General features: G+C 41.3%; 2 protein-coding genes across 7 annotated transcripts in view; one reads left to right on the top strand and one right to left on the bottom strand.

The window, feature by feature from the left end:
- Positions 1 to 14,045, top strand: part of LOC124112359 (activating signal cointegrator 1 complex subunit 3-like) — a 265,355-nt gene that overhangs the window by 81,258 nt on the left and 170,052 nt on the right. The window lies entirely within an intron of this gene.
- On the bottom strand, positions 1,224 to 12,558 carry LOC124112361. 5 transcript variants are annotated; one of them, XM_046472433.2, is made up of 7 exons: positions 12,408 to 12,558; positions 9,915 to 10,024; positions 8,997 to 9,278; positions 5,747 to 6,091; positions 5,002 to 5,223; positions 4,179 to 4,254; positions 1,224 to 3,790 (listed from the first exon to the last, which is right to left on the bottom strand). In XM_046472433.2, exons 2-7 carry the CDS (start codon positions 10,000 to 10,002, stop codon positions 3,670 to 3,672), a joined length of 1,134 nt encoding a protein of 377 aa, XP_046328389.1. In that variant the 5' UTR covers positions 10,003 to 10,024; positions 12,408 to 12,558; the 3' UTR covers positions 1,224 to 3,669. The 5 variants fall into 5 exon arrangements, with proteins under 5 accessions (XP_046328389.1, XP_048239365.1, XP_046328391.1 ...); XM_048383408.1 differs by lacking the exon at positions 12,408 to 12,558 and adding an exon at positions 12,218 to 12,239; XM_046472435.2 differs by lacking the exon at positions 12,408 to 12,558 and adding an exon at positions 10,725 to 11,180 and having other exon boundaries at positions 4,179 to 4,251.

Genomic DNA, 14,045 nt, shown 5'->3' with positions numbered 1-14,045 from the left:
TTCCATGTTGATTACTGATAATGTCACATGATATATTATGTCTGGAAGCCATTCAGTACCCCTCAATGATGATCTTTACTTGTGTCATCAGCTCCAATGACAAATTTTGTATATGTAACAGCACCACAAATTATTTTAAACTTTTACTGTGGTGTTGATACAGCTGTCTAGCCGTCCTATTGTCTTCTATGCCATGGCAATAGTGTTGTTACTTATGGAGAACTTCTCGTCACAGTGATGTTGTATAACAAGTACTCGGCTTTGTCCTTAATATGACGTTGTAGCTGAGACCGTTGGGCAATAAGACCCCATGTGTATTGTGCTTACAGGCTTCGGTTCTGTCTCATGGGAGAAAACACAGTTCCTGTTATCAACACAATAGATGCTACTGACATATCGGCTACAACTTCCCTATGTCACAAGGAGTCTAACAGTACAGACAAATCAACTTTCAAATTGCCTTCTTCAGCTCTTTGAAGATGTAATGAAGTAGGAAGTAAATGAAGTAAATGAAGTAGACCTCAAACTTTTTCTTACAGGAGTCGTGTGTGTGATAATTCCATGTGATAACTACCGGGGTATCTATTTGGATAGGCAGGGATGGACAAGTTAATGCAGAGTTGTCTCCCTTTGTTATGCCGACATCTGCTGGTTTGAATCCCAGAGACACTGTGATGGCAGTTCACCAAAGTCATAAACGTCTCAGACCCGCGTCACTGTTGGCTTCCTCTAATATCCAGCTGACACACTGTGATCTAATGGAAATAATATTCAGATCGCTTTTAAACCCAAGTCACTATGTGAAAGTTATAATGTGTCTCCCGCGGGGAATTCCTGATTAGAATGGTCCCCAGCAACCTATGCTGATCATAAGGAGCGACATAATGGATGGGTTGGTTGCACATCATCATACACCGAAGATGTAGATCAATGCAAATAATATCAATCACTGGATTGTCTGGGCCAGGCTTGATTATTTACAGGCCAACAAACAACTATTAGTGTTTCACATTCCGCACAGGTGTGTGTTAGGATGTCTGATGTTCTGAACGGGCATGGGGCAGTGGGGTAGTCACATGGGGACAATGTGTGGAGCCCATTTCTAGTGTCCCCCGCCGTCATATTGCTGAAATATTGCTCAAAGTGGCATAATACCAAACTCACTCACTCACAATCAACAAGGAGGTTTTACACAGGTCCAGTAATCACAATCAACAAGGAGGTTTTCAAGTCAACATTTTATTATGCCCTAGTACAAAGATATGAATATTCATTGTCCATTCAGTCAAAGCAAAACAAGAACTCGTGATAATTAGTAAACAAAACAACTGAGACAGAATAAACAACTTGTGAATGTACCGTGGCCCCACCATCTGTGATCTGCATCAAGATGCCTTCTCAAACACAGATATTTCTCCCTTTACACTAAAACCTGGCAGCTTCATTCTGATAGAGATTTGACATGAGGTTCAGTTTCTTGTTTTTTACATTAAAGAATAATATTCAAAATTAAATTTTAATGACATTTGTTACTTTTTTGATAATTTCAAACTCTGAAAGAACTGCTTTATGGGGAAAAAATATTTCTTTTGGAAGGTAGTATCTTGGATGCATGATGTAGAGGTTTGTGGGCGCCCCCTGGTGGGTACCTGATGCAACAGATGAGACGTGAGCGATTAAAAAAACATGGAGAATGTCTTGGAATGAGAAACTAGTACACTCATTGGCACAGTATGAGAACTAGTACACCCATTGGTTGACGATGAAAACTAGTACACCCATTGGTTGACGATGAGAATTAGTACACCCATTGGTTTAATATGAAAATTAGTACACTCATTGGTATAGTATGAAAAAGTAGTATACACATTGATTGAATATTGTTACCAGTACACTCACTGGTTGAATATCGGAACCAATACACTCATTGGTTGAATATGGTATCTAGTACACTCATTGGTTGAATATGGTAACTTGTACCTCATTGGTATAGTATAACAACTAGTACACTCATTGGTTGAATATCGGAACCAATACACTCATTGGTTGAATATGGTAACTGGTACACTCACTGGTTGAATATCGGAACCAGTACATAGGATGGTTGAAGATGAGATTGGGGTTTATCTAGAGATGCTGATGAGTTGATATTCTTCTCTGCAGTCATTTCCCAATTCCTGTTGTCATAGTTACAACTAATGGTATGGCTGTGTAGAGGTGACTTGTCCTTCACGGGAAACAGGACCGGTATCGGGAAACAGGACCGGTTTAGAGGAAGAGGTTTGACAACTTAGTTTTATATCATTACATTGAATGCAATGTTGAAAAGCCTCAAAATTGAATATACAAACTTTTAAAAAATCCCAATTTTGAATTTTTCCCAATATGCTTGCAACTCCAAAAGTTAAATCTAAATTTAAATTTGTTTTAATTATTGAATGTGTTACATCGAGGTTTGAAAGAACTTACCATTGTGAAGATTTTTTAATAATGTAAAAAAGGAATAAATTTAAATCACTGAGTTTGTTGGCTCAGAAACCCTGTGTATGTTCAGAAACAGATGTCGGGATCGGATGTGGAATAAAAAGTCAATATAATGAAGGGAAGAGAAAGCTAGATATAATGAAGGGAAGAGAAGGCTAGATATAATGAAGGGAAGAGAAGGCTAGATATAATGAAGGGAAGAGAAGGCTAGATATAATGAAGGGAAGAGAAGGCTAGATATAATGAAGGGAAGAGAAGGCTAGATATAATGAAGGGAAGAGCAGGCTAGATATAATGAAGGGAAGAGCAGGCTAGATAGCGCGATGACTGATATAGGGATCCAAGCAGACATGGTGTCGGACAGAAGCCATGTTTATTGGTGCATGGAGACATGGGCGTGAGATAAGTTAATATCTACAGTGGAAGCTAGAATAAGTTATGTTTCAAATATTTACACTCTCATGACATTGTTTTGCCCTTGTTTGAGCAAATCATTCATTTCCATGTCGGCATGGCCGACACGCCAGTGTTCATAAATACAGTGCTTATGTACAACACATGGTATACAAAAATAGGGAATGATCCTTGTATCACAGACAATGTGGCATAGTTCCATCAGGGGACACAACTCCGCTTGTCCTGATGAGCTTGGTATTCTGACTAGACCATGGTTTCTCTCATGGCATGATGATGATGATGATGATGATGATGTATATAGCACTAAGATTGCACATGTTGCCCTTTGTCCTGGCAGGGAGTACAACAGTGTTGTACAGTGTCTATTTCACATGAGTAGCACATTGGCACTCTGTGGCACTCTTGTGTCACTGTGTGTAGAAATGTTTAACTTATGTCCAACAGTGTCCAACATGCTCTCTTTAACCCCTTTGAGGTTATGAGTCACTGAAAGGGTTAATCTTGCCCCTAGTGTTCACAGGCACTTGTGGTGACGTTCGTCACTTGCATATGACGTGTTGATGATGGAGATTGCTCCGCAGCTATTGATGAAGATTGTGTCAAATTCTGTGTTTCCAGTCACAATATCACACAGTATGGTCTGGACGGTATAGCGACGGCACAGCGACGGCATAGCAACGGCGTATCTATGACAGCTGTACTAACACACTTCAGCCTACCCCAGTGCTGAGCACCTGAGTCTATCTGGCAGTAGACGTAGTTGCAATGTCAGCAGTGGTAGTAGTCCACTTCCACTTTGCATGCGTTGAAGTCGCCGCTGCTGCGGAACGCTGGGTTTCTGTGATCCAGGAACTGATCTTTGTCCTGATAGTAGCGTCGCTCTTTGAACCTGGAGGAGGAAAAGTCAAAATATTTACTTATTTGAAAGACAGTTAAATATTGGTTATACTAAGACCTTGACCGAGTCTATGTTTTTATGAAAAACTGTTAAATGTTCATGCTCTCTACCGTTTGTGCTTCCAGTGTTTAACTAAGGCCAAAGGGAGAGAACTGGTTGGTAAACATTCTATGTATGGGCGTTTTTCTGGACTTTGTGCTTACACAGCATGTCAAGGCGGAGATAAACACAAGTTTCCCCATGGTGTAGACGTGAATATGAGGATGTAACATGTATCAACGTATCTTTCAGCACCGTTATTCATAAGCAAACCAGAATTTGGTTGCAAATATGGAGGTGTATTTTTGTCATACGACCAGCAGTTGCCATGGTTACTCACCATTTGATGACGAGGAGCGTGAGGAGGATGATGAGGATGACACTGAGCGTCCCGATCACACCGCCAGCGATGGCTGCTGCAACAGACAGGGCAATGTCATTATTCAGGTCACAGTTAATAATGTATATATCACACATCATGTCACAGTTAATAACATGTATATCACACATCAGGTCACAGTTAATAACGTGTATATCATGCATCAGGTCACAGTTAATAACGTGTATATCATGCATCAGGTCACAGTTAATAACGTGTATATCACACATCAGGTCACAGTTAATAACGTGTATATCATGCATCATGTCACAGTTAATAATGTATATATCACACATCAGGTCACAGTTAATAACGTGTATATCATGCATCAGGTCACAGTTAATAATGTGTATATCATGCATCAGGTCACAGTTAATAACTTGTATATCATGCATCAGGTCACAGTTAATAATGTGTATATCATGCATTATGTCACAGTTAATAACGTGTATATCACACATCAGGTCACAGTTAATAACGTGTATATCATGCATCTTGTCACAGTTAATAATGTATATATCACACATCAGGTCACAGTTAATAACGTGTATATCATGCATCATGTCACAGTTAATAACGTGTATATCATGCATCAGGTCACAGTTAATAACGTGTATATCATGCATCATGTCACAGTTAATAACGTGTATATCATGCATCAGGTCACAGTTAATAACGTGTATATCACACATCAGGTCACAGTTAATAACGTGTATATCATGCATCAGGTCACAGTTAATACGTGTATATCATGCGTCTGACTGCTGGAGGAGGTTGCACTCACCGAATGGAAGGGAGGGTTTTGTGTTGCCCTGGGTGACAAAGTCGCGGTACACTGGTATAGGTGTGGCCGTCGTGGTTGCTGTCTGGGTCATGGGAGCAGGGTTGTTGGACCTGTCCGTCAAGCCAGCGAGCAGTCGGGATGTTGTAGATTCACCTTGTTGCTTTGTAGATTTCTTTCTGTCACCGATGACTTTGGTTGTGGTGGTAGGCAGTGGTGGGAAGGCTGATGAAAGAAAAGTCACATCAATGGTTGTGTGTTTGCGAGATGCTGACAAATGGTGGGTGTGTTCTCGGCGTCAGGATGATCAGACTGAGTTGGCTTTGCTTCTGAACTTTTGGAAAACACCCTGATTTTAGTGGTGTAGTAATCTATATATGGAGTTGTGTTGTGTTGAATGTGTTGAACAATACACTAGGTAGATCTGGAGGCTTGACTAGGATGGTGTGGTAGGCTAGTGGTTAAGGTGTTGGCTTGTCAAGACCCAGGTTTGATTCCCATCACAACTCACTTACTGGGGTGACTGTGTGAGTGAGTGAGTGAGTTTGGTTTTACGCCACTTTTAGCAATATTCCAGCAATATCATGGCGGGGGACACAAGAAATGGACTTACACATTGTACCCATGTCGGGATTCAAACCGGGTCCTTGGCGTGACGAGAGAATGCTTTAACCACTAGACTACCCCACTTACTCACAAATAATGTTGCATTGTGGGTAGAGACTAGAGAGTTACATTTCAAACCTACCTTCATAATACAACCAGAATCCTTTGCTCTTGCTGTCAGACCCAGCTTGTAGTTCGATCTCCAGGAAGTTGCTGTACGTCTTGTAGGTGTCGTTGGCACGGCGACCGCACAGGGTGATGCTGTGGAACTTGTCGTTAAAGTACATCCAGTCAGCACAGTCCGTCTTGCCTTTGGGCTCCAGGTCCATGTCGATGATGTGGAGCCGGATCTGCTGGGTTGGAGCCACTTCAATGGAGGTCTTACAGTTCTGGGCCTCGTGGTAGTTGTTGGGGTACCTCGGGGTCGAGATGTACCCGTTCTGGGCTGTCAGCCTGGGAAGGCTGCAGATATCATTTGTCACAGTGGCTGAAACAAACAGGTGTTTTATTATTTTGATATTGATTTTGTGTGTTAGCTTGCTTCTGATTGGTTAAGGAGCAGGCAGTTATTTTTCATGCAGCCACCTCATGTAGCCTGCCCCGTTGAGAAATCTATCGAAACACACCCTAGGTAGCTTGCTTATCTTGCATAAGTATCGTTGAGCTGATATGAACTTCTGTTTATCTGAATGCATTGGGTGAAGGGAAGTAATTTGGTTCATATTTGTCTGTGTTTATGTTAGTGGCAGATTGTTGTCAGTTTCATCTAACTGTAGTTTAACAGTTTTCTTCGTATTTATTCTCTCAACTGAGGTCGAGATGTATGTTCAGATATGAAGGGCAAGGTTACCAGATAAACGAGCAACTTACTCCAAGAATAATTAGTAATTTCATTTCTGACCCAAATGTTGTCATTTATTACATTTAATGAAATCTTTATGTTTTTACTTTAATTTCATCTTTAGGGTTTGTAAACTACAAAATATTTACAAGTGGACCACTGAATGCTGTTATATGTTGATATTTAAAGACTTATCCCCTGCTCAGTGAACATACAGCTTTAACTGAAAGTACGGAGAAATTGATACTTTCAGAATATGAAATTAATAATCAAATTTCGCAAATACCTGTGAGAGCAATAGTAAGATCTTATCTGTTTACTCCGTTAACTAACCTTTATTCGAATGCATAATGTATCATATTAAACATATTTTTGTCTGTAATTTTTTAGAATGGCATTCTTCTGAATTCCTAAAAACTGTGTATCGCGGTTGGCCGAGATTACCAAGATAGTGCCTGTCTGTGTAAAACGTCATCCTCCAGGAGAACGTAGATTGTAGAAAGAGAAATGACTAATAACGTAGTCAAGATCTGTGATAACGCGTAGACATCACTCTTGCATGTCTTCAGGGTGGAGATAGTGTTATGACTGCACTGTTTGCCGTATGCCGCTGCACACAATATGAATAAGCAATGAGGGTTGGTAATAAAGATCCCAATCAGATCTGTGTAACATGGGTCTTGTACTTTCCACCTGCCTCACCCTCTCCCCTCCTCCTCTCCCCTCCCCCTCCCCCCTCACCCCCTACACACATCCCTCTACCCAGCTGTCTGAGCACAGGTATGCTGCAAGGTGAAGGTCGTCTGGCAGCTGGCGTGTTCTGGGCCGGGAGACTATTGTTGATGGTTCACTGCTTGGGGCACAGCAGGAGGGATAAAAAAATGTACGACACACCGACATCTGTCAGTTCTCAAACATTTTAAATCCTGCTATTTCACTCAGGTTGTAATGTGAGGGAAATTCTATTAAAAAATATTCTTGACAATGAAGGACTTCTCAGTTGCCTATTTATGCCTGTTATAAATTGATGAATAATTTTCAAATTGTTTTCTCACTTTAATTATATGTTGTATTTTAGGTTAGGTTTTTTATAAAATCATGTTTTAATCAGTTGGCTTATATTGATTCAATTTAACATGTTTAAAATGCTAAAAGAAACTGAAAATGAAATATCTTAAATGAAATGTACCAAACAAATTCCTATTATCTAAACATAATCATGACTAGATTCACCAGTTTTTTGTAATCCTACATCTAAGCCTCCCTGCTCAGCATAACAACTGTTCAGCATTACAACTGTTCAGCATTACAACTGTTCAGCATTAAAACTGTTCAGCATTACAACTGTTCAGCATAACAACTGTTCAGCATTACAACTGTTCAGCATTACAACTGTTCAGCATTACAACTGTTCAGCATAACAACTGTTTAGCATTACAACTGTTCAGCATTACAACTGTTCAGCATTACAACTGTTCAGCATAACAACTGTTCAGCATAACAACTGTTTAGCATTACAACTGTTCAGCATTACAACTGTTCAGCATAACAACTGTTCAGCATAACAACTGTTCAGCATTACAACTGCTCAGCATTACAACTGTTCAGCATAACAACTGTTCAGCATTACAACTGCTCAGCATTACAACTGTTCAGCATTACAACTGTTCAGCATTACAACTGTTCAGCATTACAAGGACTAGGTAGTGATGAGATATAAATATGTACGGAATAATCTGCATAGATAACCATAGACTGAAAACACCTGTGATGTAACGCGAATTAGCCGGACCCAGTCAGCTGGGAGACGCATGCGAGGCCTGGGCTGGGAGTTGGCGCCAAATGGCCTAATCTCATAAAGCATGGAGATAACACAGCAGGTAGCCACGGAGAAGAGGTAGTGTTTACCTTTGGCTCCTGGCCATGAGGGGGGACCTGCATTGAGGGGGGACGTGGGGGAGGTGTGCGCCGTGAGTGTTGTATGTCAACACTGTAGTGGAGTACAGGAATAACCGACATAGCGCTGCCAATCATAATTTGTCACAACATTGCTGCACTTACGGTGTGCCCCGGTGCCAAAAAACGGTGATATTAACCTGTTATGTTGCCAATGTTGATAACTTGCGTCAGAACTGGGGCAATGCACTCTGAAGAGAGGGTAGTTTTGTTTATTTCCAAACTTGATACAGAAGTTCATGTTGAAAGGGAGGCTTCCTTCTCTGTGACAGCCGAATGTTTTTAGATAAGGTTATTTATGTGTTTGATGATTTTGAAAATGCAGATCCTGCTTTTTTGTCTGACACTAATCTATTTTAAGTGGGGGAAAATGTTCTCTCATGCCACCGAAGTATTGCGATGTTTTAACTGTCAGTGGGCAGAAAATAAAACAATCCTGAAATTTCATCTTCCTAGTTTGAGTATCAACCTGGTACTTTGTCTGAGACTTAGAACCCTGACAGTTTGGGTGTAGACCTCCACATCCCCCCCCCCCTCCCCAACACACACACACAGAAAGTTCATGGTCATAACATAGGAGGAAAAAATACCCTACCTGGAACACACTCGTATTCCACCTGGAAGTAGTTGCTATAGCGACCACAGGACTGGATGAGGCTCCCGTAGGTTCCTGTGGGGAGGTTGATGCTGCAGGACTCGCGCCCCACACACGGGTAGTTCTCATACTCAGGGAGGGTGCAGTCCCCCTCTCTATACTCGCAGGAATCAGTTGGGGAAAATCCATAGAATGCTTTAAGTATCCGGACCATGGCGCCGGCGCCACACACAATGTCAATGGACTTCTGTGTACTGTTGAAACAAGCTGCCAGCCTATCCCCTGGAATAATAAAACACTTTTGATAAGAAAATTGTAAAACTCTTTTGATAAGAAAATAATATATTACTCTCAATAAAAAAATAAGAAAACTCTTTTGATAAGAAAATAATTAAACTCTCTTAATAATAAAATAATAAAAGACACGATAAGAAAAAAAAAAAAACTCTTGATAACAAAATAATAAAACTCTCTTAATAAGAAAATACTAAAACACTTGATAAGAAAACATTGTGGCTAACTCAAATATTTTATTGAACACAGGATTGATTTTACAAGATACAATCTTTCTTCCCATGTACATAGCTATGCATGAATGTTCAGACATTAGGGGGCTGGAGAATGAATAAGGCAGATGTGTATACACAGTACATCATTGTATGCCTGGCATAGAAACGAAGTACATGTCTAGTAAGGTGACTCCAGTGTGTCATGGGTGTGGGAATACTGACATTCATCATTGTCTCTAGAAGCACTATTCCAACATCAAACCAGAATCAACGTATACAATTTTGAATAAATATGTGTTATTGTTGTGCTACAAGAGTACCGGCTGGCGTCAGGAATGTGCACAGCTGGGGTGCGGCAGCATGCACATCATGCTGCACTGCGGCGACGGAGATGTGGTGTACGACTTACCGTGTACTAGGGAGAGCCAGGAGATGAATGTAATGGCCGTCAAGACGCACAGGTTACTGTGAGGCATCTTCACTTGGTGTTTACCCATGGTTCCGTTACATCAGTTGGTCCTGCAGCGAAATTAAACATTTGTCAGCATCAAACACAAACAGAAAACAAGCCTTGATCCTGAACACTTGCATCTGAAACGAGTATTGATTGAAGCATTGAACAGTTCACAATGCGATATGTGACGGCAGTGTTATGGATTGAACGGCAGCATTAATTCAATGAATCGTGTCATGGTTTGTCAACAGGGAGCTGTGCAGGTACAACTGGATGGTCGGTGCCTGCTGGCACTGGCCCCAATAAAATAAGATACAATGTGGAATGTCTGCTAACCACAAACACGACAAGCCCCTGCACTGTCAGATTGTAATCATTTGCCAAAAATCACAAGCTTCCTGTGGTAGAGCTGGGAGAAAGATGTGCCTGGCGATAATTACCAGCGGCCATCACAAACAGGGCTTGTTAGGTCCTACCCGGTCCTAGAATATATGTATTGGATCCTCAAACAGATGTAGGGTCCTAGCACAGGTGGAATTGGTTGTTGTACCAAGTTGGACCGATGAGAAGGAACATGTGTACACCACACACAATCAGGTGAAAACAACAGACGGCAACGAGCCAAGTTGGCTGTTACCGACACAAGCAGTGAGAGGCTTGAACTGCAGCAGTGTTGTGCAGCAGTGTTGTGCAGGCCCACATCCAGACAAGGTGTAAACACAGTAGTACTATACAGCAATCCCAACATCAGAGCCAAACACTCACCCTCTCGCTCTCAAGTCTATCGTGGACTGAATAACGTCTGCTTGCTGCTCCAGCTTTTATACCAGCAGGCTCGTGCCAGCAGATTGTGGCTAATTAGAGCAGCAGGGATGTTTACACTGGCTATCTGAGCCTCCACTCGCTGGCCTGCCTGCCTGCGCATGTGCCGCTTCACTGGCCAATTCATCACCCAGCTCTCACTGTCCAGTAAGGAGCCTAGGATTCCTTTGATCTGCAAAGGTGTAAGACTGAATCCGCATCCCGTTACAACCAGGGCTTGTGAGCTGGTCTACGAGGAGACTCTGTTCCACCTGTCCCCGGCCCCAAATTACTCTTTGATGTTTGGCGTGTGCCGGTAACATGAAGGCAATAAAGGGTTCAGCTCCCCTTGTTTGATAAGTGTCGAGTCTCGAGTCCTGGCTCCCTACAGGAACAAGAGACAGACGCAGTGTACAGCCCCGGGCAACACCTGGTCGTGTGCCGGCTCGGGGCACTGTTATCAGCTATAATGGGCTTTGTTGTTTCGGCCCCTTTACTGCACTCGTCTTTTGTTAGCTGAAGGGGCAAAGAAGGAGGGATTCACAAACAGTTCATTGTTTAGGCACACTCCAAACACGTGCCACAGGTACAGGCCGGTGAACCAGATCGGATTTAGAGAGTGACTTGACGCATGCTTGCTGTTAGATGACATGCTTCACCCTCCTCTCTTTAAGGAACATTTCAGTATAGCATGTGTAGGTTGGTGTTATTGAACCTGCTGCAGTATGCTGGTAGCTTTTGAGACATACTTTCAAAGTTGTGTTCAGCCAACGCGCTCTGATGGGAGACATGATGCTCTCTCCGGAGCAGACGGGAATTCTATCAAATGTTTCATTCAGCTCACTGCAGCCATGTTAGGTGACTTACTGAAATAACACTGATTACAGAAAATACTCTCTGTCACAGAGTATGCTTTACCATCTTGAGTTTTATAATAATGATGATGATGATGATGATGATGATGATGATTACAGAAAACACTTTCTGTCACAGAGTATGCTTTACCATCTTGAGTTTTATAATAATGATGATGATGATGATGATGATGATGATGATGATTACAGAAAACACTCTCTGTCACAGAGTATGCTTTACCATCTTGAGTTTAATAATAATGATGATAATGATGATGATTTCAAGGGAGACTACCAGGTTACAATATAAATCAACATGTTTCTATTACTTCACTTTCTAATACAGCATCGAGAGAGGATTAATAGATCATTCATAGTTCTGGTTACCGGTTCTTGTTCTGCGATGACATAAGATGAGACTCGTGATTACAGTCAATTGACATCAGGCACTTTGTTTTAATGGACGTTAGGGATAATCACTTACATCAACCAAATATCTTTCAGCATATAAGGTTATTTTTAATATACAATAGGTAAGTTACATTCTGTATAAGCTTATGGTTGTTGCTCACAGCAACACATTTTCAGGCGAGAGTAACCTACCTGACGTTACTCTACAGTTTTATTACTGTCACACGTGGTCCTCCAGTTTTATTACAAACACACGTCTGTAACACAGTACAACACCCGTCCCTCAGATCAGTGGAAACCCCAGCAGCCTAATATGAACACTAGTTTACTCACTGAATCAGTGTAGTCCCCAGCAGCCTAATATGAACACTAGTTTACTCACTGAATCAGTGTAGTCCCCAACAGTAAATCTCCCAATGTGTCCCTTTAGAGAACCCTCGCAAAATGATTCCCATCTCACAGCGATTGACAGACCCCAGCCTGTAGGTAGCGTTACATTGCGTCCAGTAACCACTAGAAATGCTGTATTGAATTATTGATAGCTACAGACTGCAGTGTGACTTATCTCAGTACGTCAAAACTACTCCTGCTTCTGGTGAGTGCACAGCGTGTGATATAAGGGACTATCTCACCGGGGATATATGACGCTGTATCCACCCTTTAATCCCCTGGCCTCTGTCCCCTATTGTTACGAGTGTTATCACACCTAATCATGTCTTACACCTGATCATCCATACCACATGGCATGGCCTTCCATTGACTTGATCTCCGAAGTGGCCCAACTTGAACACAGTTCTACCTGCCCCACCTGGCTAGATTCAGGTGTGGCCAAGCTCTGCAGTGTTCCCAGGCTGGCCGAGCTGGTCACATGGGAAGGCTTGAGTTTCGGGGCATGTCCACACCAACTTCTACTGTGGTACATTCGCAACTGTTATCTTCCGTGTAGATATCATATTTCATATCCTAGGTTTGTTTATGTAAACTATGCAGTTAAAGATCTTATAATCCAATAGCACGTCAGCCCCTGCTGGCAGTCATGTATGAAGCTGGTGAAGTGCCTGTGGCTGTAACTGCAGTCTTGAAATGTTTTAAGTTATTATCAGCAGATATATTTGACAGTTTCTCATAATATTTAATTTCTAAATGAGTTATTATGTCCTTATATATCCATACATTTGTTTCTGTTATGATCTCTATTTCTAAAAGCGGTATAAAACAATACTCACTCACTCACTCACTGTTATGATCTATGCTATAATACATTAAACTTATGATGTCATTTAAATGATTAAGCATTATCTTTTCACAATGCAGAGGAAACTGGATCAGCTGAAAAGCATAATATTTAATACATTGTTGAATACATGGTGAAAATGCTAATCTCTGTGGTTGTATGCAATAATACCGGATGTAAAACACAGCCCGGCAGGACACCACTGTCTGATCTTACTCCAGCCACTGAAATGTGCCAGTACTACGAGAGTTAGTTGTGTACCCACAGCACATACAGCGCAGCACATGTGGCCGTCATTACCTGTTCTAATGCCATACACCTGGGCTTAATGGCCTTTTGAAGGCCAGGTAGAATTGTTAATAAGACGAGCGAAACCTTTATCACTGTTACAGTCATGTAGTTCTGAAATATGCTGGCCTGGGTTTCAATTAAGTTGGAACCTTTTAAATGTTATCCTTGGTTTTATGAAGATTTTATTTTTAATTTTTTTTATGAATCATTACCTGAAAGATCCTTTGTCAGGAATATATTTTTGTATGTTTTGATATGTTTGATATCTTAATTTTTGAATTTATTCTTTCACATTTTGCATTTGTGGAGATCTCATTAACCTTTGAAAGACTATGCCCTAATTAATCTATGAAAGAATATGTAATCTATCAGCAATTGTCTGACAATACAACTACCAGCCACGGGAAGTAAAGCACATTGTTATGGGAATTTACTAGTCACACCTTTAACAAGCAGGTGCTTGAAACAATGCCACCAAAGGTAATCCCACAGACA

This window comes from Haliotis rufescens, unplaced genomic scaffold (genome assembly GCF_023055435.1).
Source record: "Haliotis rufescens isolate VD_foot unplaced genomic scaffold, xgHalRufe1.0.p SCAF_48, whole genome shotgun sequence".
NCBI classification, from domain to species: Eukaryota; Metazoa; Mollusca; class Gastropoda; order Lepetellida; family Haliotidae; genus Haliotis; species Haliotis rufescens.
The sequence above is the reverse complement of the archived record's forward strand: the minus strand, read 5'-3'. Positions and strand labels throughout refer to the sequence as shown.